Source organism: Loxodonta africana, chromosome 9 (genome assembly GCF_030014295.1).
Source record: "Loxodonta africana isolate mLoxAfr1 chromosome 9, mLoxAfr1.hap2, whole genome shotgun sequence".
Lineage (NCBI taxonomy): Eukaryota > Metazoa > Chordata > Mammalia > Proboscidea > Elephantidae > Loxodonta > Loxodonta africana.
Window position 1 is genome coordinate 68207129 of NC_087350.1, and position 23988 is coordinate 68231116.

The 23988-nt window shown below is 42.0% G+C and overlaps 3 protein-coding genes across 9 annotated transcripts in view; 2 read left to right on the plus strand and 1 right to left on the minus strand.

Annotated features, from left to right (window-relative positions):
* The window catches only part of CTNNAL1 (catenin alpha like 1), a 60513-nt gene extending 57433 nt beyond the window's left edge, over positions 1-3080 (plus strand). Inside the window, exon 19 of the mRNA XM_010587770.2 lies at positions 126-3080. Coding sequence (XP_010586072.1) covers positions 126-182 — 57 coding nt within the window. The 3' untranslated portion in view covers positions 183-3080. The remainder of the gene's footprint in view (positions 1-125) is intronic.
* ABITRAM (actin binding transcription modulator) lies at positions 2251-8171 on the minus strand. Of its 2 annotated transcripts, none has more exons than XM_003407813.4 (6): positions 7993-8171; positions 6799-6850; positions 6090-6219; positions 3885-3961; positions 3736-3805; positions 2251-3642 (listed from the first exon to the last, which is right to left on the minus strand). In XM_003407813.4, the coding sequence occupies exons 1-6, from the start codon at positions 8069-8071 to the stop codon at positions 3505-3507; spliced, it is 546 nt and encodes a 181-aa protein (XP_003407861.1). In that variant the 5' UTR covers positions 8072-8171; the 3' UTR covers positions 2251-3504. The 2 variants fall into 2 exon arrangements, with proteins under 2 accessions (XP_003407861.1, XP_010586073.1); XM_010587771.3 differs by having other exon boundaries at positions 2431-3642; positions 7760-8115.
* A 275-nt stretch (positions 8172-8446) lies between these two features.
* The window catches only part of ELP1 (elongator acetyltransferase complex subunit 1), a 70911-nt gene continuing 55369 nt past the window's right edge, over positions 8447-23988 (plus strand). Inside the window, exons 1-9 of one of the 6 annotated variants that reach the window (XM_064291629.1) lie at positions 8689-13209; positions 13413-13546; positions 13686-13885; positions 14107-14259; positions 16133-16214; positions 16886-16966; positions 20851-20936; positions 22968-23064; positions 23813-23903. In XM_064291629.1, coding sequence (XP_064147699.1) covers positions 13736-13885; positions 14107-14259; positions 16133-16214; positions 16886-16966; positions 20851-20936; positions 22968-23064; positions 23813-23903 — 740 coding nt within the window. In that variant the 5' untranslated portion in view covers positions 8689-13209; positions 13413-13546; positions 13686-13735. Of the gene's footprint in view, positions 8668-8688; positions 13210-13247; positions 13547-13685; positions 13886-14106; positions 14260-16132; positions 16215-16885; positions 16967-20850; positions 20937-22967; positions 23065-23812; positions 23904-23988 lie in introns of those variants that run through there. The other 5 variants (XM_023545070.2, XM_064291633.1, XM_064291630.1 and 2 more) reach the window with 5 other exon arrangements.

Sequence of the window (23988 nt, forward strand, 5' to 3'; positions counted from 1 at the left end):
TTTAACTCACATTTAAAAAAAAAATTAAAGGAAAATGTGTAAGAAAATAGTGGTCGCTAATTTTACAAAATCTTTTTTTTCAGAGTAAAGCAGAAACTAAGTGTTTTAACTCTTTCTAACTTTAGGTGGAAAGCAGATGGGTCTCCGTTACGAACAAAGACACCATGGATGGTAAAACTTGAGAAGCTTTTGGGGTCAGGTCTGTGGAACACGTGGGAAACCTGACATTTTTAGAAAGCAAATGATATTTTAAACAGTCTCATGAAATGATATTTTTAAGAATTTCAGCAACATTATTAAGAAAGCAATATTGAAATCTTTATTTTCTTATCATGAAACCGATTGTGAAGCTTTTTGACAACTAACACATGCCATGGTAGTTGCTAGAATTGTAACTGCAGTGATTTTAAAATGAGACATTGCCACTAATAACATTTTTTAAAAGTCAAACCAAATATCACAACCGTCTTAATGACAGTTTAACCCAAAGAAGCTTTTTTGAATATGCTGACCTTTGGCATATTTTACCTTAACTATTTCCTTTCTGTTTATCATCTAGAGCACTAATTTTCAGCAGACATGCAATAGTCTGGGTGAATGCACGGTCTTCCTTACACCTGTGGACTTTTCCGTAGTCCCTTGTCCAACCCAGTGTGATGAGGGGTCCCATGATGCTGTCAGATTATCCGTGTAGTAGTCACTGTGTTCCTAGCAAGTGCCTGACGCATCATGGTTTGTCTGTTGTGCTGCTTGTGTCCCTCTCCATCCCCAAAGTAGGGTCATGGCACTCACTTCATGGACTCCTGGAGGAACTCACTAGAAGATGGCTATCTTTTAGCTCTAGTTCTAGCACAGCTGGCTTGCCTGCCCTGAATACTACCTGGAATCCTAAGCCTATTTTACTGGCTTAAAAACTAGTCTTTGAACTTTCCCTCTAAGTAGTGAGTGAAGTGGAAGATGCAAGATTCAGAGCTGTGGAACTAAGAAGCTGTTTAAAATAAATTCTGAATAATCATACACTTTACACAAGTGTCTGTTTTAGAATGTTCATTATAAAATAAACATGTACCTTTAGTCTTTTTAATTTTAGGGTTTATAGCTTTTCTTATGGGGTGGTGTTTTGATGGAAGGATCTGGTTCACATATTCTTTCCTTATGATATAGTATGGTTAACTTTATTTTGGACTCCAGTTTCATGGTGTTTATATTCTAATGCTCTGAAGTTCATTTTGAAATCTAATGGGACATGTCAGTTGCTTAATGGCCGTAGTTAAGTAATGTGAGCATGTTTGATAATGACCCCTATCTGGGTCAGCCATCACAGTCAACATTCACAAAAGATCCTGAAGAATCACAGTACCACAAATTTGCTAGCCAATATTTATTGAAGAAAACTTTAAAGGTAAACTTTTATGTTTCTTTTCCATTTGAACTCTCTGAAGAAGTCTCTCCAGCTGGCTTTAGCTAGTGAGTTCACCTGAGAGGCACAGTAGGAAGTACTCTTAAGCTTCAAGTCCCAGGGCCCAGGGATACTGCATCTGCCAAGTGTCAGCTCTGAAACTGATAGGAATTTCAAACTCACCAAGCACTCAGCTTGGTTCATGACCTTTATAAAATGCTTCTTTAGGCTGGTAGAATCATCAAGAATGATTTTTAGTCCCTGAAAGAAAGGTATTTTAAATTATAATAGAAATGGGGGGATGTGAGGCGATGTAAAATAAAGTAGATATCTAATTCTTTTAGCATCTTTGGTGCCTTTGTCTTATGAACAATCTTCAATAATTATTGTCCATGCTACAAGAAGTGGGGATGTGCTGGTTTGGGCTTACATTTTCAGCTGAGTAGAGGTGCTTTTCAGTTACTCCCTGTGTCATGTCTCGTGGGTATACTTAGGGATAGTCATAGTGGAAAACCTGGTGGCGTAGTGGTTAAGTGCTATGGCTGCTAACCAAAGGGTCGGCAGTTCAAATCCACCAGGTGGTCCCTGGAAACTCTATGGGGCAGTTCTACTCTGTCCTGTAGGGTCACTAGGAGTCGAAACCAACTCTCCGGCACTGGGGTTTTTGATAGTGGCACTCAAGTTACAAAAAGTGTTTCCTGTGACTCAAAAGCAATTTTTGGTTTTATTTACAAAATACTTTTCCATATTTGAAAACATTCTTTTATGTAAAATGCAAATGGTTGTAGGGTAGGCATAACTTACGACTTCAACAGCATAAGATAACCAAAAAGAATTGATACATCAAGTGATTTCTTCTGTATTAAATGATAATTATTTTATTAAAAAACATATATTTAAAGATATGTAAGTGATGCAGCCCTTAAGGAAAAACAACAACTTTAAAAGTCCTTTTATTTGAAATTCAGTATAAGCACCCAACCTCAAATCATAAATGTGTAATTTTTTTTTTTTTTTGGTTAAATGATGTGAAAGCCTTTATTCTGTTCAAAGGCACCTGTGCCTTTAAATTACGTGTTCTCAGTTAACTTCTTTACTGGTTACCCCATAACTAGAGTGTGAGACTGAAGGACTGCAGAGTTTGTATTGCAGTAACCAGCTTAACATTACATTATGACACTTCCATATGTTAGGAAAGCCCTTTGTATTTGTCAAAGCCTTTTCACGTGTCCCTCTTTAAGAAGTCACAGCACTACCATGCGACTCTGCTTCAGAGAGGAAGGCCATCCGAGCAGCATTAGGAGAGAAGGCACGCTCTACACTCTGCCTCTCCTCCACAGCCTAAAGGGAGATTTGAGGAAGCAAAGTGCACTGTCCCTTGGGAGGTTGGGGGTCGGGGGGTGGTTAGACTTTTTGGTAGTGTCATACTGAAGCAGTTGGGTAAGAAAGACCAGTAGGTTTTTTTTTTTTTTTTAAACTTCAAACTGATGGAAAGTGAGGCATAAACAACAGCCATGCTATAACATTCCAAAAGAAAGATGTCAAAATGTAGTATTTACTTCTGGGCTTCAGGATGATGGGTAAATTATTTTTACTTTGCTACTTAAAACTTTTGTGTTTCCCAAATTTTCCTCAAAGTGCATTAAAAAAAAAAAAAAATCAGAAAAACCCTTGCCGGCCAGCTGTTGGAAAAGAAGCAAGAGAGGAACAGAGTACATGGGCAGATCTGGGAGGTAGAAAATAAAAGGGGAACCAAGGCTTGTTACAAACAGCAGAGAGGGAAAACGAGGGTAAGTGAAGGCTCAGGCCTCCCCTGTGGATGGCTGGGTGTGAAGAAGTATGTTTCACATCAGCAAATGATTACCCAATAAGCAAGGTACGCATGGGCTTACTTGTGCTTACTTACTAATCTATAGTGCACAATTTCACCTGTTTTGTGCACCCACGTGAAACTGTACACTACAGATCAGGAAGTAAACACAAGCAAGCCCGTATGTACCTGGCTTACTGGTTAATCCTGCCCCTGCTTCACATGTACTGGTTCTGATTGTTTAGGCCACATAAGGAAGGATAAGACTCTAATGCTTTATACTCCAATTCAGTCCTCACGTTGTAGCTGTTGTGGCAGTAATGCGTTTCCCCACGACTTCTTCATACTGTTCTTGTGTCAGCAACCCTTCTGTTATGCTTTTACTTTCTTCAAATTTGGGTAACACAACTGCAATGTAGCCTTCAGTGGATGGCTGGAAAGGAAATAGAATATTCAGCACCATCATATGATACAAAATTCCGTAAAAGGCATGGATGGGATCATACTTCTTCCCTCTCTTTCTTACCTTCTCTTGAAGAATAGATGGTTTATGGAGAATGTTTTCATTCACTTCCATTAACCGTCCTCTAACACAGCTATTTAAAAAAAAAAAAAAAAGTTATTTCTGAGAAAATTACCGCCCTCCTCTCAAATGGTGTTTAGAAAGTAACTCACCTAGATACAGTGTATTCTTCTCCATCTGAGCAGTAAATCTTACACAGAGGTGCAAGTTCTGTTAGAAACTGTGCCCCCTATGTCATGAAAGGAAAGGGTGAATTAACTAAAGTACACTTTTAGTTTCCTTTGAGAGGTAGTCTGAGCTGTAATAGGTTATTTTCCTGGAAACGGTGTTTTAAATAAAAATGATTTAAGTACATAAAAACCATTCAATTATTCACACATTTATATAATAGGTACCTGCTATGTGCCCAGCAACATTGTAGGCTCCAGGGAAAAAAGCAGACTTAGGACACATAGTTCCTGCCCTCACAGAGCAATAGTCTAGTAAGAGTCAATGTTATAATAGGTAGTTTAGTAACAGGCTAATAATGTATTTTATCAATTGTGAATGAAAAAGCTACATATAGCCAGATGTAGAAGATTTCAAAAGCCAGGAAAATTCATTGATAAGCAATAATATATTATTCTGTGTGACAAAGCATGACAGCAATGTTCTACCAAGTTAGGTTAAGATTGCTGCCTTATTTTCATATCAGAACTTAACAGCTAAAGGAACGTTATCAGTGTTAATCACTAAGTTTTTAAGTGTTGTTCTGATTTAAAACAAAATGCACTTTGAGGAAAATTTGGAAAACACAAAAAAGTTTAAAGTAGCAAAATAAAAAATAATTTACCCATCATCCTAGAACCCAGAAGTAAATCTACATTTTGACATATCTCTATTTCAACGTTATGACGTGGTTCCTGTTTTATGTACTCCACTACATGGATGTATCTGGGGAAGTTCTGACAAAAATCTACAAGGAAGCTCCTGAGAAACTGATGCTGGTGTCACGTTTGTTGCCCTCTTTTTCCCTGGGAATTTTTCCTGTAGCGAACACAGGCATTTGAAGTCAAGATGTTCTTCTTTAAAACCATGGAGCCTGGGTGCTTCTTTATTTACCACTCAGAATATTAGATAGCGTTCAGACAGTACCACGCTGGCTTCCCTTCCCCGCCAACTTCATTTAAAAATAGTAGTGTAAGTGCCACTCCCCTCTTTTGGGAGGTGGTGGGGGATTTGTCTCAGAAGGTTCTTGCACAACTGGTCTGTGTCACAGCAGCAGATGCATTATTACCTCCTTGGGAGAATAAATGATTGGCAGTGCTTAGGTCCAATAAAAAAACTAACTTATTCATAGTGGGTTCAATATGCAGGTTCCTCTCTCTTCTTTAGTAGTAAAAGAGTGTTACTATTTTAGACTGAGATGTCTCACAGGAACTTTACAAACACTAACTTACTTATTTTGATTTGTAGAATTTATGTTTCAAGAAAGTTACATGCTTTTCTAAGGCCATTTGTTTCCTGAGGGAGGAAAATCAATAATTATGACAGTTACATATTAGAGGACTTCAGTCCTACAAAGAGGAGTATGAACGAGGGTCTCCAAAAACAGTGATTTATTCCTGACCTAAGTGAGGGTAATTAGTAGAAACTCTTAGTATGAACTCAGTAAATGAAGGACCTAAATCATCTACAGAAACTTTCCCAACCAGTGGGTTGGAGACTCTTTGGCATGTTACTAAATATTCCTTGATGCAATACCCTCTTTTAATAAAATGTGTCCATTTTGCCTAGAGATAACATTTTGCACACTGAGCATCGTCAGGAGGTGGAGTGTTCACAGAATGTATTATACTGGCAATTACTTACAAAAGGAAAAATGGCAAGGAGCAGATACTGTATATTTTCTCAGACTGATTTTATTTTTTTACTACTTTAGTACTTTTTTACCATAATACCAAAATATATATGTATATGTATTTGTGTTTTTTAAATTTACATGTGAAAATAAAGGGTAAAGAAAAATTGATCATGTAAATTTTATTCTACTTGAGATACTGGTTTAATAATCAACAGACTTAAAAATTAGAAGGGACAAAATAATCTCCTTATGTTGGTGTTAGAGTTGTCCTTTCAAACGCTTACCGTTCCCCTCCCTCCTCATGGGGATAATAGAGAGGGTGGTACAGACCCTAATAGGACAAACATTATACCTCATTTTTTGGGCCTAAGGGTTTCTTCAGGGTTAAAGTCTACTTAAAATTGGCACCTCAAAACAGCCAGGGAAGGATGTTGAGTATACACTACCAGATTCCAAGACTGTCTCCATGATGTAGAGGATTTAAGTAGATAATCACAGAATTACAGGAACATACCCGCTTAAATTTCCCAGAGACCTTGTTCTGAAGTCTGCTACAGTTGGTACTGATCTGATAGGAAATGCTTTTAATTGTTTTTCCACTTTGAAGAACTGGATGAGATCCTGCCAATGTGATGACACATATTCTACAAGGAGCAAAAATTGATCCTATGTTATTACTTGGCATGGCTCTTCCTCCTATAACACAGTATTCCTACTTGCACAAGAATATCTGAGCTGGTATTTGTTTAGTCAAACTATTATTTCCCCTCATTCTCCTTTAGCTACTCTGGGGGAATAGCCGTCGAATGGGGAATGCATTAACAAAACAGGAGAGAACAGGATTGAATTTCCTTCCCCAGATGGGCTACTAGATGCCTTCAGGTGGCACTGGCATAGAGGAGAGAGAACTCAGGCCATGTCTGTATGTACAGGATACAACATACGCACTACCCCAGCCCTCTCTGTGGTTAGGCACAGGCTGACTATTGCAAGTAGTAGCTGACTGAGGGTGTGGTCCTTCATGTGGACATTTGGGTAATCAGGTTTATTTGTTCAGAGTCACTAGGCAGTGAAAAACTAATTATTGCCAAAAACTCCTATAATAAATAATACCATTTCAACACAGTGGAATATAATCATTAAGTGGACACTTGTCCAATCCAAGACCATACCAGGCAAACAAAGGTAAGGTTTTGGTCATTTTAAATTCCTAACTTGCTTACCGGTTAGAGTGCTGCAGGATACAGTGGTCCTCACAGGGTTTTCCTTTGACATCTAGAAGAATAAATGAGTCTGTTGGTTGCTGAATCAGTATTTACTGTTCTCATTTCTGAGGCTGTCATATATATATATGTATACACACACACTCAAGATCAGTAACTATAATTTTCAATTAAAATGGCAAATATTCCAGACCTTTTGCAGATGCATGTGGCCAGTATGAGGCTTTTTTTTGGTTCATAGAGCAGCAGTAATTATGAGGATTGGACATATACTGATCACTGGTATTCTCTCATTACTCAAAAATGATAACACCTAAAGGATTCCTATAAACTACCTAAAGGGACTTGGCACAGACTTGATCATTTGTTCGAAGTTAAGGTGATTAAATCTTTGCTCCAGCTTGCTTTATTGTCACTTAAATGAGCACGCCTATTATCTGTGAATTAGAGAAAGAAGGGGTGAGAGGACGGTCCCTCTACATGCCACCGCCACTGGTACACAAAACAGCACAACAGGATACCTAGAAGTGGCAAATGGTAACACCAGGGGCTTCTTAAGTAAAATTAGATTCTGCTCTCTAAATGCCTCTTTTCATCCCTACCGCCCCTACCTTAGTTACTATGATATGATCATTAAAATCCTTCACTGTATTGTCACTGCCTGTAGGATTAACGAATAGGACAATGATAGAATTATTGTTAAGTGCCGTCGGTCGGTTCTGACTCACAGCGACCCTACAGGACAGAGAACTGCCTCACAGGGTTTCCAAAGAGCGACTGGTGGATTTGAACTGACGACCTTTTGGTTAGCAGCGGAGCTCATAACCACTACGCCACCAGGGTTACAAGGATAGAATTAAGACCCCAAATTCCGCCAGGCACTCAAGGACAGCAGCAATTCTGCCCCTGCCTAGCTCGCGGGCATCATCTTGGACTACCCATCTTCCCGCAAGCAACCTACCCTCGAATTCGTACTGCAAACGCCAGCCCCAGAATGTCCCCTGCAATATTTCTCTTTTTGCAAATGCCATTCTCTCCGCCTAGAAGGGAACCGAGAGGTCCAGTTCCTTCTGACTGGGAGGAAGGGCCGGAGAGAGCGCGTGTAGGTTACGTGATGGCACAGGAGTCCCCACAGTAGCAGGCCAACGTGGCCGAGCCGAAACCGATATCAGGCAGCAAGGCCGCCTCACTCACCCGCCTTGTACCAGCGAGTGAAGTAACGATCCACAAGAGACGGTACCGATGGCGCGACGGCCGCGGGTTCGGTAGTCATGGCGACCTCCAGCGTGGCCACCCCCGCCCTCAGGGACCCGAGCGCTTCCTCCCTGCAGACCCCGCACCCGTGGCCTTCCGGCGCGCGGCCTGCGTTGCGCGCATGCGTGCTGCTCTAGTAACCGCAGGCTCCTCCCACCGCCGTGATCACCGTGCTTTGAAGTCAGAAGTCAAAGGGAAAATGAAATACAACAGGGTGCGAGAGATGGAGGGGGCGGGGTCAGCGGTCAGAGCAGCTCCTCTGCCTCTACCTTCTCAGGGCTACACAGAGACCGACCACTGAGAGCGGCCTATGGGGCCGCCTCCTCCCCGGCCACGCCCCTCCCGCCTCGTGAGGTCAGCGCCCGCGGAAAGCGGCGCGCGTCCGGTCTGCTGTGGTCGCACGTCAGTGTCGCAGCGGCAGCCCACCCGGCCCGTTTGAGCCGTGGGACCTGGGGTCGAACTCCGGGGCGCAGTGGCCTGGCGGCCTGAAGGCCCGGCGTGTGTCCTGAGAGGTCGAGAGCGGCGCACTGAACGAGGCGCGTGCGCAATCCCGGCAGACTGCGGGAGGCCGGCTGCGCGTGGCCAGGGAGGCTGGGTCACTAGAGCGCCGCGCAGGTGAGCGTCTGAGCGACCCAACCAGGTTTGGGGGCACGGGACGAGGGCCCTGTCCGACCAGGGGTGTCCTGACGAAGGTGCCTCCGGAGCGCCCACCTTCTGCCTGCTGCGGGCCCGGGAATGGAATCCGGCGTTGATACGGCGTGGAGCACCTTCCTTGAGCCTGAGGTTGTCTTTCTGCGTTCTTGTCCAGGGCTGCACCCGCAGCGGCCGGGGGCTTAGGCCGGGGAAGACGCGCGCTCTTCTAGCTGCGCGCTTACCTAGCTTCTGGATTCCTTACAGGGGATGGACGTTACCGCTGAAAGCAAAGCGAATGAACTAGTCGATAGTAAGAAAACCGGAAAACCAAACCTGTTGCCGTCGAGTCGATTCCGACTCATAGTGATCCTGAAGGACGGAGTAGAACTGTCCCATAGGGTTTCCAAGGAGCGCCTAGTGGATTCGAACTGCTGACCTTTAGTTAGCAGCCTTCGCTCTTAACCACTACACCACCAGGGTTTCTTCCACGGTAGAAGGTGGTGATTATAGAGGTTCGGGTGCTGGTTTACAGGTTCCTTCTCGCGTCTGGAACTTTTTCGTAGAAGTGGTTTCTCCTGTGCAGCTCCGTTTGTTCCCCCATTATGCTCTGATCTCCGTGGAGGCGACAACTCTGAGTCGTTTGTTATCTTCAGATTCTGGCACTTATCAAGTGCTCAGTTCTTGTTTAATGGAGCCCACACACCGAGTCATAGGATTAGGTCCCATGTCAAGGCTGGTGCAAAGGATAAGTACGGCGAAAGGAAATTGGAGAAGGTAAATCGAAGGCACCTACCCTCCTAGTATCCTTTGCAATAACCATACTGGTTACGTCTGGTTTTTGAAGGGCCAGTTCATGAAGGACCTTGTGTGTTTGGAAACTCAGACTTTATCCAGTTGGATAAGAATGAAGGGGTGAGGAAAAAGATGACAAAAACAGTTTTCAGCTTGGGGCATAGAGAGGGTAGAAATGCCATGCCATTTCATATCCCTGAATAGGGGCAACTGTCATTTGGTAAAGGAGCCCTGGTGGCACAGTGGTTAAGCACTTGGCATCTAACCAAATGATCAGTGGTTAAAACCACCAGTGGCTCCGTGGGAGGAAGTTATGGCCGTCTGCTTCTGTAAAGACTACAGCCTTGGAAACCCTATCAGGGGGTTCTGCTCTGTCCTGCAGGGTCACTATGAGTCCAAATTGATTCGATTCAGCAGCAACCAGTTTGGCTTTAGAATTTGGTAGGAGAATAGCAAATTCTTCCCTTTCCAGGTTGCATTTGATGTGCTTGTGAGACGTTGTGATAACATCAGGAGGTTGAAAACGTGGATTTAGTGTTTAGTTTGGGGGTCCAGAGCTAGGCACTTAAATCTAATTGGCATATTAGTGATCTTTTAGTACTTGTTGCAGAGCCCTGGTGGCGCAGTGGTTAAGAGCTTGGCTGCTAACCAAAAGGTCAGCAGTTCGAATCCACCAGTCACTCCTTGGAAACCCTGTGGAGCAGTTCTACACTGTCCTGTAGGGTCACTGAGTCGGAATCCACTCAACAGTGACGAGTTTGGTTTTCTTTTTGTTGGGGAGGGGGCGTTAGTACTTGTAGTCATGGGCATGATGATTAGCTAAGAGGTGGATAGATGAATGGGCAAAGAAAGAAAATGGAAGAGGTTTCAGAAAGTTAGGAGAGGACCCAAGATTGACCCAGTTGTGAGGGGATCTTTACTATGTATATTTGAGAGCCGAGAGAAGTTGAATCAACGATGCTTGGGTAGGGGGAGGTTGGAGATTGCAGATGTAAAAGAAAGGGCACTAATTTAAGTCCAGAGTTCTGGGGAAGTTTGGAGGATTCTCCTTGCTTAGTCTTAAAAAGGAGTGGGTCACTTTGTCCTCTGAGAAGATACAAACAAAAACAAACCTACTGCCACCAAGTCAATTCTGACTCATAGTGACCCTATAGAACAGAGTAGAACTGCCCCATAGGGTTTTCAAGGCTGTGAATCATTATGGAAGCAGACTGCCACATCTTTCTCCTTCCAAGCAGCTGATGGGTTTAAACTGTTGACCTTTCAGTTAGTGGCCAAGTGCTTTAACCACTGTGTCACCAGGGATAAGGAAGTTAAAAAAGAATGATGGGTGAAAATATTCAAAGAATTCAATTTTGAGGCTCAAGGTGAGGAAGAGGAAGGAGCTTACAGTGGTCACTATGCACTCGGTGATTTGAGAGCTCAGGGTGTTTGCTGAGTTTGTCAGAGTCCACTCAGAAAAGTAGAAATCACACAGTATTTCAACAGAGGATTTAATATAAAGGATTGGTTACATTGCTGGGGAAGGATGAAGAAATGAAAACAGAGCAATGAGGTAAAACAGATACAGTAACTGAAAGAAGCAACTACCACACCTAGCTAGGGCTGGGAGAACAAAACAAAGGGAAGAAGTTGGGGTTATCAGGACCTAGACCTTAGAGGAGGGGCACTATGAGCCTGGGACAAGGACTTCTGGTGTTGATAGCTCAGGCATTCAGAAGAAGAGCCCACAGAGCAGGATTTCAGACCTCTGAGGAAGGCACTGCCTCACTGGTGCTGGTACCTCTGGCAGTGGGGGTGATGAGGTTGGTCCTCACAGTGCTAGAAACTGGGGCCATAGGCCCCTGCGTGAGTGAAGGCCCATTGTTGGGGCAACATTGACAGGAACAGCTAGACTACAGGAAAAAGTTCTCCCCTTCTTCTGCTTTGACCATCCCAGGTTCTTAGCCTAGGGCTCCACAGGGTGTTAGTGAATAGAATCCAAGTTTACGGGGGGATATGAAGACCTGATAATGATGTGAACATGATAACTGTAACAGTGTGATTATTCTTAAATAAACCACCGTTAAAGACGGCCAGGAGACACTACATCTTGGCCCTGTTGCATGTCCTCTTCTGCCATCCTACTGTTGCTTACTTCCTTCTAGTCAGACACAGAGGTGTAGTGAGAAGTTGCCCCCACCTCCTCCCGCCCCATTTGAGCATCCAGGAGCGATCTCTAATTTACACCACCCCCCGACTCCACCATTTCAAGGGGATGTGCCAGTAGAGATGCCTTCCCCTCTCTTGTCTGGCTGCCTCAGTCAGGCACCTTTTATATTTGTGGCACCTTGGAACGTCATTCCGCACCTCCTCCGGAGCCTCCTTGGACTTAGGCTTGGGGCAAGTGCCCCCCTCGGCCATGCTCTCTTCTCCCACACCTCTGGTTAGACATGCTAAGCATTCTCCCATTTTGAATCTACCCTTCCTTTCAGATCTATCTCAGTGATAATCTTTATAATGTTTAAAGATGGAAATAATGCTTTGAAAAACCCAAGCTGTCTGTATACTAAGGTATTAGAATTAGATCTAAATTAAAAACCTGCATAATGCAATACACATTCAGATAATTTGCAGAAGCTCTTGCACATAGTTGTCAGCAAAGCTTACTAAAACCTCCGTCCTGATCCTCTTCCTCACTCCCACCATATAGGGTTTCGCCTTCCTCTGAACTCTCATTGTATGTTATGTCTTTCATATTACACTTCACAATATCTCCTGTGTAGTATGGAAGCTAACTCATCTTTATGCCTTCAGTATCAAGTATATGAAGTAGATGCCAAGGTGAGAGAATTCACCTCAGATGAATGAGACAAGAGCAATGCAGCGTGTGTAAATACCACCCCTAATACAAGTAGGGACTTGTAGTCATAAACCTTACAGAGATCTGAATGTAGAAATCCAGCACATTTAACAAATGGTTTTAGTTAGATAATGTTTTGCATAAAAGCAAGTCTTTGATTTTCCCAGACCAAAGGAGATTTCCTATTTAACATTCTTTTCTTGCCTTTTTCTGTTACACTGATAAAAGCTGGGCTAGGGAGGTAAAGTTATTTGAAGTAGTTATATCAGGGCTCTGAGCTTTTCAAATGTTGGCCATCATTTTGAAGTAAGCTGTTATAATTTTACTATGTCTTTCCCACCACCAGAAACAATAAATACGTTTTATATTTGTATCTTTAATTTTAATTTTTAAATGAACTTAAAATTAAACGAACTTATAAATAAGTTTACCTAAAACTCATTGCTGTCTAGTTGCTTCCAATTCATTGCAACCCCATGGGACAGAATACAACTGCCCCATAGGGTTTCCAGGGCTGTAAATCTTTAAAGAAGCAGTCTGCCACATCGTTCCTCAAGGAATGATTGGTGGGTTCGAACCACTAACCTTTCAGTTAGCAGATGAGTGCTTTAACCACTGCACCACCAGGGCTCCTATAAATTTATCTAATGGATATTAAATGTAGCCTTGATGGTGCGGTGGTTAAATGCTTGGCTGCTAACTGAAAGGTTGGCAGTTTGAACCCACCCAGTGTCTCTGCAGGAAGAAGACCTGGTAATCTGCTTCTGTAAAGATCACAGCCCAGAAAACCCTCTGGGGAGTTCTACTATGTCACATGGGGTCACCATGAGCAGACATCAGTTTGACGGCACTCAGCAACAATAGTGGATATTAGAGCCATTTTACTCCAGGTACTCAGCTGCCAGTGTATAAACACGTGGATTTTTATACCGTTCTAATCAGTGTAGTAATCTTTTTGTTGTTTTGTGTGGTCATTTTATAAATCTGTCAGGTTATAAAGGTATGCTAATATGCAAAAATAGAATGTTTTCCCATTAATTTTGTTCTTTCTAACTTTCCTGAGGAATAACTGATTGCTAAATCTTTTTTGAAGACACTGAAATTCAGAATCTTGCCTCTCTTCAAGAATGAGAATGTAAAATAGATGCATGATCCCTCAATTTGTAGAATGTAGCTGTAAATAATGGGTCAGGTTGCCACCTCAGATCCCTGCATGGCTGTGTGTAGGTATGTGTTCAGATAAGTAGCTTTTTTCCCCCTTAGTTATCCTAAGTTCCACTTCTCTACCCCGTCCTTACCTCCCCTGAATCATTTCATTTATGAGTGCATTCATTTATCATTATTAAGCCCCTCCTTTCTCTCTTAGGAAATAGTGTTCATCAAGAGTTGTACTTTTCTCTTGGGAGTTATTTCATCATGCGAAATCTAAAATTACTTCGGACCCTGGAGTTCAAGGATATTCCAGCTCCAGGGAAACCCCAGTGCTTCTCTCTTCGGGCTGAAGAGGGAACAGTGCTCATTGGCTCAGAACATGGCCTGGTTGAAGTAGATCCCGTCACAAGAGAAGTAAGTTATTGGTGGAGAATGCTGGGACTTGGTATGGTCACTGTTAAAGATGGCAGGGTTGTGATATTTCTCAAATGAAAGTTTGGATTTTAATTTAGAAAAAAAGACATTTTTGAAAGCTTTTATATTATAAAAGAAGAATTACAGAATTATTTTTGGAAATGTTATGAATTGTTCTGGAAAGTAGACTAGATTAATTTGGTTACGTGTTTTGATGGAAGGTGAAGAATGAAATTCCTTTGGTGGCAGAAGGCTTTCTCCCGGAGGACGGAAGTGGCTGCATTGTTGGTATTCAGGACTTGCTGGGTCAGGAGTCTGTGTGTGTGGCTACAGCCTCTGGGGACGTTGTGCTCTGCAGTCTCAGTACACACCAGGTAAGCTGGGAGTTCACTGAGAAGGAAGCACCAGTGTCCTGAAGCAAGTCACTTGTTTGGTGGTGGTGTTTTCCAATCAGTAGTCATATTTAAGCATTTAGCAAATTAGCCTTTGCATTTTGTTACGTTTCTTCATAAAAAGTTGTTGGCATGGCATTAGCTATATTTTAGAATTCTTCTAGAACTCAGTTTTTATCTCCTACATCTATTAATCAGGACATTCCAAATTAGAACTTTATTTATTTATTTTAAATGACTAGAAACTTGCTGTTTTTTGTGTGGTGTAGATCACTTCTTATTAGAATCCGAACTTGAGTTGTAACTTTTATTTCACAATTTAGGAAGTCTTTGAAATGTTTATATGACTGGTGTTTTCCATCATGAATACTGATTAAGCCTCTCTTGGATGGCTAACTTTAGAGTCCCTGAACTACAGATACTAAAGTGATACACCATCATCGCATGGCTATTTTAAAACTACCAGGGGAGATAGATTTGGGCCATTTGCCTCTTTCTCTAACTTTGGCATAAGTTCTCAGATTGAGTTCCTGGATTTCCACCTTCAACTTCTTAACAGCAAGGGCTTCAAATTACAATTGCTTGATTCATTTTAATCTTCTTTGATTACTCATTATTTGTAACCTCTTCAACATCAATTGTGTTATAGTAGTTATAGCATTATTTATAGCAGCATAATAATACCCAAAAAAACCCCATCGCTGTCGAGTCTATTCTGACTGACAGTGATCCTATAGGACAGAATAGGACTACCCCATAGGGTTTCCAGGCAACAGCTGGTGGATTCAAACTGCCCACCTTTTGGTTACCAGCCGAGTTCTTAACCACTGTGGCACTAGGGCTACAGCATAATAGTAGCAGCTTATGTTTATTAAATGTTTGTAGTGTGCCAGAGACTCTTTTAAGGGCTTTTCCTGCAAAATTTTATTTAATTTTCTGTACAACCTTATGAGGTAGATTGTTGTTTCCTCATTCTTCAGAGGAGGAAATTAAGGCCCAGAGAGCTGAAGTAACTAGGCCAAGGTTACAGTTATCAGATAGGCTTTGAGCCCTGGTGGTCTAAATCTGACACCTTCACTCTTAACCATTTCGTTATAGTGCAGTAGTTAAAAAAAACCTCATGGTCAGAAGTATTAAAGTCATCATGTGGAACTGAGTTGAACACTTTGTATTTATAAAAGGTATGCTTTTACTTTCCAAAACATTTCGTGGAATTTTTTCCTGATTACTGAACTCCCTCAGTCCAGTTGTCCCCATTCAGTGGTGTTGACTCTGCTTCTTTGTGGCTTCTCAATGTCCACAAGACAATGTTCATGCTCATAGTGTCTTAGAAGACCTTTCGCTGTCTGTTCTCCAAATTCCTTTTTATCCTACCCCCCCGTCATTCCTGCTTATATGTATACCTTATGCTCTAGTTGTATCTAATTTTTAACAGCTGTTTTTATGCTTTTGTGCCTCCACACTGTCTTTCCTCCTAATCTCTCTTTCGCCGTCCCGTTATTACCCTTTGAGGCACCTCCTCAGAAAACCTGTCCTGGATTCCCTGGCCATTTGTCATTCCCTGCTCTGAGCTTCCACTTTGTTTCCCAGAGAACCCATTATAGTCCTAATCCCGCTGCAGAGTCTCTTTTTATCTCCCTCGTGAGACAGCTCTGGGAGGAATGGGGTGGCTGTGTCATTTCCCATCTCTGTGCCAGCATCATACCTAGTCTCTTAATACCTGTTCCGAATAAATGTGGTGAGTAAATTGACGTTTGTGTGTTTTGTTTTTAATTGTTTTAGTTGAGGTCATAGTAAATATTTACTGAGGTGCTAGCACTGAAATCTCCCTTTTCGTTTTTCTCTGTCTGTCCAGCTGGAATGTGTTGGGAGTGTAGCCAGTGGTATCTTGGTCATGAGTTGGAGTCCTGACCAAGAGCTGGTGCTTCTCGCCACAGGTAAGCTTGCCACTAGTGCCTGACTCTGACTTGCATACAACATTGTTCCCGTACCCACATGTACAGGCTTACTTTTTGGGGTGCTTGGGTTTGAACAGTGACACCAACATTATAATCTGAGGGGAGTGTGTTCTTTTTGACTTAAGTTTTGCCTGTTAGTATATGGTTATAAAAAGTTGTCTCACGTAAGTTTTTTAGTCTTTGGAAATGGGAAACAAAGTCATAAAATCTAGAGGCTGCCAAATGCACAGTTGCAGTTAAAAATCTCAGCAATATTTATTTTTAACCTACTCTAAGAAGAACAATTGCTACATGAACAGGTTCTAGCAACCCCTCTTGCTGTCCTCCTTTTTTCCTCTAAGTCCGGATGAGTTTCAGTAAACTAGCACTACTGATGGGGTATGTATTTGAAGAGGCATTTTGGTAACTAGGAGTTTTGGCGTTAATGTGGACTTTTCAACTTTACATACGTAAAGAGCTAAGTATAAGCAGTAAATGACTTATCTAGTCAAAACTTTTTTTTTTTTTTTAAAGCATTGTGAATGAGCTTTCTCCTTTTCTGACTATAAGCTCCTCTCCCCCAGCTCTGTAGCTTATGGTGTTGTGGATACTTACGAAATGGAAAATTTGTTACATGAAAATGATATCATTCTTTTTTGTGCACCTCCAAGGTCAACAGACTCTGATTTTAATGACAAAAGACTTTGAACCAATCCTGGAGCAGCAAATCCACCAGGATGACTTTGGTGAAAGTGAGTGTATATAGCTTGTTTGAAACATTTTGTGGCCTGAAGTTCCTCCTCAGTTTTGATCATTTTCTTGCACATTGACAGCTACACCATTGGCCCAAAGAACTGTGAAGCTTAAACCCACATTTATTAAATGTCTATTCGTTTCCTTGGCCCATTCCAGATCTTGAAAGACATACCTCTGCTGCCTCTCCAGGTCTCACGGGTGGCTTTCTTGGTTAATAACCTGGGGAATAGATAGCTGTTGTTAAGGTCACCCAGATCATTGCTGCCCAACCCCAGGAAAGGCATAGGCTGAGGCTTCCATGAAAGGGCTTGCGCAAGCTAGAATAAGGCAGGCGTTTCTGGGAGACGGGAAAACAAGAGAGGTAGGATAAAAGGCCCTTTCACAGGAACAATCAGATTGCTTTCTTCCTGAGATCTAGCAGAGGTCATTTAGGTATTGAGGCTGTGGAAATACTGAAGTGGGTGGAGAGAGGAGATGCTTACTGAATGTAAGAAGCTCTGGCCAAATTGAAAGCACCAGGCAGCTGGCCTGATTGAGTAAATTGGTAGGGAGAGAAGGTATTTAAACTTCTGCTAAGGCCCAGCTTCATGCCTTCTTGCTCCACCAACTCTGAGAAATCATTTAGAAAACTGCTATTATTCAAAAATAATTTATTGTTTCAGAAACTTCATTGAGATGGTACCGTGAAGCCAACTATGTGTTTGATGCTGTAGATAATTAAAAAGATGGTTAAGTAGTCAACTCTTCCCTTATGGAGACCCACACATACAATATTGAAATGATGTGCCAGGTATTAGGGTAACACAAGAGGAAGAAAGGAGTAACTGGAGAGGGAAGACTTCCCAGAGGAGGCAGCCCTGGAGCTGAGTCTGGGCTGAAGTGGTGTTGGGTAGATGAGAGTTGAGGGTGGTGGAGTAGCCCAAGCAAGTGAATGAGTCTGTTCCAAGGGAGGGATGTTTCCTAGAAGCCTTTGACGCATCATGGCTTATTCAGGGTACTGGGAATAATTCAGTGATGCTAGAACAGCAGGAAGCGAGTGGAATGAAATAAACAGGGGACTGATTTTGATTAGACTTGTGTGCTCTGGTAAGGCGTTTGGGCTTTGAGTTATAGATGATCAACCATTAAAATTTTTAATTGTGCTTTAGGTGAAAGTTTACAGCTCAAGTGAGTTTCTCATTCAAAAATTTATACACATATTGTTTTGTGACATTGATTGCAATCCCCACAATGTGACAGCACTCTCTCCCTTTCCACCCCAGGTTCTCTGTGTCCATTCATCCAATTCGTGTCCCTTCCTGCCTTCTCGTCTTGCTTTTGAGCATTGGTTGCCCATTTGGTGTCGTGTATTTGATTGAACTAAGAAGCACGTCGCTCACATGTATTATTGTTTTATAGGCCTATCTAATTTTTATCTGAAAAATGGGCTTTCGGAGTGGCTTCAGTTCTGAGTTACAAGAGTGTCTAGGGGCCATAGTCTTGGAGGTTCCACCAGTCTTCTGTCAGAATTTTGTTGTACATTTTTTTGCCACCGTCTGAGACTCTCTCTCGTGATCCCTATCAGAGCCTTCGGTGGTGGTCGCCAGGCACCATCTTGTTCTTTTGACTTCAGGCTGGTGGAGGCTGTGGTTTATGTGGTCCTTTAGTCTTTTGGGCTAATATTTTCCTTGTGTCTCTGGTTTTCTTCGTTCTCCTTTGCTCCAAATGGGATAGGACCAATAGATGTATCTTAGATAGCCGCTCTCACTTTTAAGACCCCAGACAGTACTCACCAAAGTAGGATATAGAACATTTTCTTTATGAAATATTTTATGCCAGTTGATCTAGATGTGCTATTAAAGGTTTTGATGATAAGAGATATAAAGAGATTTTTCTACTAGAAAGATCACTCCTGATGGCACATTTTTTTTGTGGAGAGGGAAGAGACTGAAGCAGGGTGGTCAGGTGGGAAGTCACTGAAGGCATCCAGGTTGGAGATGAGGAGGGTGAGAGTGGGGCTGGAAGTGGGAATGAATTTAGGAAAATTTTGATTCTCAGTGACAATGGGGTATACTTTTTTTTTTTTTTAATTATCTGCCAAGTGTTTTTGGAATATATGTGTGTGGGTCTCCTGCCCTAGTCAGTTTGAAAAATAACAGCTTAGAAAGTGAAATAAACAGGCTTTGGGGTATGTAAGGTGAGGAAGGGTTCAGTGTGACACCAACCAGAGGCTCAGGTGATGGGGGTAAAGATGCTGGTAACAGAGAGGGAGGGTGGGGGAAGGTGCTGGTTTGTAGTGGGCTGCTGGTGAGTTCTGTTTAGGATTTGCTTAAGGGCCGTGGGATCACCATGTAGAGTAGGCAAATATAAGGGGCTGAAACTCAGGAGAGGCCGGAGCTATGGCCTAGGAATCGTTGGTATGTAGAGATTTCTTAGTCTTGAGAGTAGGGAACTTGCCAGGGAGCAGAGGTAGTGCTGGAAGAGTCTAGGACCCAGGCTGGAACTCTGGGACATCGAGCTTTGAGGACAGTCAGAGAGTAGCCAGCACACTTTTGGATGGGAAAGTGCCCTGGGCCTGACAGTTCCCACCCAACTTCTTCATAAAAAGCCTAATTTGGTAAATCAAGGGAGAGGGAGTCCAGGGTTGGGTCTTAGGTCTTAGAAATGCTTGTCAGTACCAAAAATTACTCTGTGGAGTGGTGAGTAGATATTCTTCTTCTAACTCCAGGGTCAGCAAACATTTTTTGTAACGGGCTTGATAGTAAATACTTTCTGCTTTGTAGGTTGTATAGTTCCTATTGCAGCTACTCAACTCTGTTATTGTAAGGTGAAAGCAGTTACACACAACACATAAAAGAATGGGCGTGGCCATGTTCCAATAAAAGTTTATTTGTAAAAACAGATTCAGGCCATAGTTTGCTGGTCCCTGCTCTAACCCCATCACATATTGCCTGATGCCATTGGAAAAGTTTGCTTGCTCCACTCCTTGTTCCTTTACATCTCTATGGAAACTTGCAGACTTGCAGACAGAAGCCTGAGGGTGGTATACCAGGATAGGCACTGCTATTTGTATGTAGCAGCAAGGTATGCTTTGAAGTGCTACGGTGCTTGGATTTGTCTGTGCAAAGGAGACAGGAAATGCTTATACTGGGCTCATAAGTTGTAGAAATGATAAGTAGCCCTGGCTCATCAGAATCAATGGCAGGAGGAAATTGTTGGACCCTGATCTGGCTGATGCGTTCAGGGCCATCTCTGTAGTACCTACCTTTTGCAAGTAGATGCCAGGTCCTACCTCCAGAAACAGAAGGGTTGCATTGTTTTGACAACTCTGACTTTGTGTTTTATATAAGGAAGGCATTATGGTTTAGAAGGCCTGGAAAGCAGAAGTCTGGTATGCTAATTTGGGCTTTACTGCAAGGTTATTTCACCCTCAAAGTCTATGTAATGGGCTAGGTTTGATGGTGTACAGGCCCCTACACCACTAGCAGGGAATTGAAACATCTAGTTGATTGAAAGCTTATAATCAGAATCTTAGTCTCTCTTCTTGCCTTGAATTTTATATTTTGTTGTCCATGGACATACTGTGCAAATTCTTCACGTTTCATTCTTCCTACTTGTAAAGTGAGGGTGAGATTGCTGACCTGGGTCATCAGGGGAACTTAGAATATATAAGATAAGCAGTATGTAAAAAGTGAGGGCATTTCATGTTTTTCCAAATCACTGCTGCACATGATATGGAACATAGGATTGTCAAATACTAACTTTGTTCACGGTACTGAAAAGTCTTAGGGAACTCAGATAACTGCCAGTGACTATTTCATGGCGACTAACAATGAAATTGCTTTTATTTCGTTTCATTTACCTTATTGGTTATTTTGCATGTTCTCAAATTGTTGTCTAGGCAAATTTATCACTGTTGGATGGGGCAAAAAGGAGACGCAGTTTCACGGATCAGAAGGCAGGCAGGCGGCTTTTCAGATGCAAATGGTAAGGCTGGTCTGATGGATAACCTAGTGCCGTTTGAGTCGATTCAGTGATGGATAAAGACCCTTAAATTGGACAGGTGAAAATTTCCACCAGGAAATCTAAGGTGTCTAGTTACAGGGGGTTATGGGTGGATCTCTCCTGCTTTAGAACCCTCAGGGAATGAGTGAGTCACCCTAGAAAGGAATGATTATAACCAGTATTCATTACCCAGTTAAAAAAATGAAGCATCACAGATAGAAATGAAGTGTCCTATGCCCCATTCTAGGACTTTCCCTTGCTCTACAGAGAGCGCCGCCATCCTCCTTCCACAGGTGGTCATTCACATGCATGTTTTTATAGTTCTCTTACATGTGCACATACTAGATGTTTTGCTGATATTCCTTTTGGGTGAAACTCTTTGTTTTCCTTCCTATGGATTAGAATATTCTAAAGATCCCTTAGCGATGTCGTTGTGACCAAATCTTAAAACGTTGAGTGCCCCTGGGGGCAGAGGAAGGTGAACACAAGCATACTCTTGTGGCATCTGGGGATGTAGCCTCTGGTGTCTACTACCACATTAAATTTCTTTAAATTGTTACCTTTTATCTTAATTTGTACATGATTAACATTGTAAAAAATATTAATTTAAAAATATTATTGTTGAGTAAAATTAATGCCCCAGGAAGGTGTGCTCTGTTTATTATCTGGCATACCCCCCAGGGTAACATTTATCTCTGTTAAAAAAAAGTACACATTACATTATAATCGCGACACTTAGTAGTCATGAGACCATGGCACGTTTTCTAACCTGTTTGTATGTCAGGATTCTTATATGTAAAGTGGACGTAAAAGTGTCTCCTTTACAGGGGTTGTGATGAGATTGGAGGTAGTAATATTTATGTAATACTGCCACAGCACCAGCACATGGTACTCACTCAGGTGGTAAGAGCTACACTTATTTTAGTGGACAAATCATTTTTGAAAGGTAAAAAAAAACAAACATAGTTCTTATTTCAGAATAACTGTACTTTGAGTAAAATGTGCATGCTAGGTCTATTTTAATATTCTGAACGCTATCCTGGCCCGTTTGAATCAGTAAAGGATGGGCAGAAACACAAAGTATTCCCAGGCATAATCTTGCTTCCCAAGGAGGAACTCAGCAGTTGTCTAGCTTAGGATAACTTTTATATCTCTCTGGTTTTTAAGTGATTTTTTGCAACCTGATCAAGTAAATACTTCCTACACATTTGAGTATTCTTTTATCCTCTAAAACCAATTGCTGTCGAGTCAGTTCCAATTCATGGTGACCCATTGCGTGTTATCCTCTAAACCACAAGTAAAAGCATTGTAACTTTCCAAGATCAAATTGTTTAAAAAATAGTACTTTACTGATACATGTTGCAACCTGGGTGAACCTCAAAAACATCTGTATGCTAAATGAAAGAAGCCAGTCACAAAAGGTCATGTATATTGTACGATTCCATTTATGTGAAGTGTCTGGAATAGGCAGATCTGTAGAGACAGGGAGTAGATGAGTGATTGTAGGACAGGGGTATAGGTACAGGTGGATGCTGACTGCCGATGGCTATAGGGTTTCTTTGGGGCGTAATGAAAATTTTCAAAATTTAGATTACGGTGGTAGTTACACAACTCAGAACAATTTGGATGGATTAGTCACATGCAGGTATTCATGTTTTGATTTTTAAATGGTACTGACCTAGCCCTTCCCTTATCCCCTGCCTGAGCTCTCCTAGTGCCGTGTAACATTGATTGCAGTGGCTGCAGTGTGTACTGTTTTCCAACTGTCTTAAGGAAAAATAAGTCTGCCACTGTTGGGGCAAAAAGGAATTGTTTGGGATTGTTCTGAGTTCTTTTCTTGATGATTTCTTAGTTTAAGAGCCCTTCTAGAACAGTTCTGAGGATTCTGTGAAGCTGATTCTCTAGAGAGCTTAATCCCCACTTGAAAGATTTGTTACTAAATAGCCTGAGGCATGTTTGACTCTGGACCGTGGGAGGCCCTCCAGTAACATTTGTGTTTCTTCCTCTCTTCAGCAGGAGTCTGCTTTGTCCTGGGATGACCATAAACCACAGATTACCTGGCGTGGTGATGGGCAGTTTTTTGCTGTGAGCGTTGTCTGCCCAGAGACAGGTATGGAAATAAATTGCAGTTAAACAAAAAAAAAAAATTTTTTTTTTTAATCTTACTAAGTTCAGGAAAGTTTTCTCTTTGCTTTGAGTGGGGTTTTCTATAATTATACGTGTAAGAGAAAGATAGGCTGCTTTCAGTGTTAAATGAGTTTGGAGTTCAGAACTAGAAGAGTCCTATAAGATATCTGGCCAGCCTACAGCCTGATGGATACATTCTTTTTAACACATCCTAGGCACCCAGGCTCTCAGTAGTACTTGAGATAAAGAGTCTGGGCTGTTTTAAAAAATGTTTCCTTTACAAAACCGATTTCCCGGTTATTGCCGCCTCTGTTATCTGCAGCCTCTGAGAATAAAAGATAGTCTCTTTTCTCCATGATATCTCCTCAAGTGTTTGAATTATTCTCTAAGTCTTTTTTCTTTTCTGTCATTGATCTGTCTGTCCATCTGTCCAACCACCCCTTCCCTTTATCGTTACAATAAATACTTAGCACATTCCTGTTAATTGCATAACACTAACTGGGTTTCTAACATATGAGCAATCTCCTATGGTATTCCTGCCAGCGTTCCAGTTGCAAATGCCCCATTCCACGTTAGGATTAATTTTTAAATTTTTGACGAAATTAATCTAATTGGCTTTGTAAAACCACAAGTTTTTATTCATAAGGAAGATGTTTGAAAAGCCTCTGACTTGACAGAATTTACCATAATGTTTTAACTTTTTCTTTTCTAACTTCATCTCCTCCTCTCAGGGGCTCGAAAGGTCAGAGTGTGGAACCGAGAGCTGGCTTTGCAGTCAACCAGCGAGCCCGTGGCAGGACTGGGACCCGCCCTGGCGTGGAAGTGAGTGGAAGAGGAACCCTGGCGCTTCCTCCTAAGAGAATTTCTTGGAACCTTGGGTAGTGGTGGAGATACCAACTGAATGCAG

What these genes read in the sequence shown, in the direction of transcription:
- ABITRAM (XM_003407813.4), bottom strand. Translation starts at nt 8,071, where the DNA reads ATGACTACCGAACCCGCGGCCGTCGCGCCATCGGTACCGTCTCTTGTG. An exon ending in ATCCTGCAGCACTCTAACCG is followed by an intron (nt 6,220 to 6,798) that starts GTAAGCAAGTTA and finishes TGCTCCTTGTAG; the next exon opens with AATATGTGTCATCACATTGG. An exon ending in GAAGAATACACTGTATCTAG is followed by an intron (nt 3,806 to 3,884) that starts GTGAGTTACTTT and finishes TTTTTTAAATAG; the next exon opens with CTGTGTTAGAGGACGGTTAA.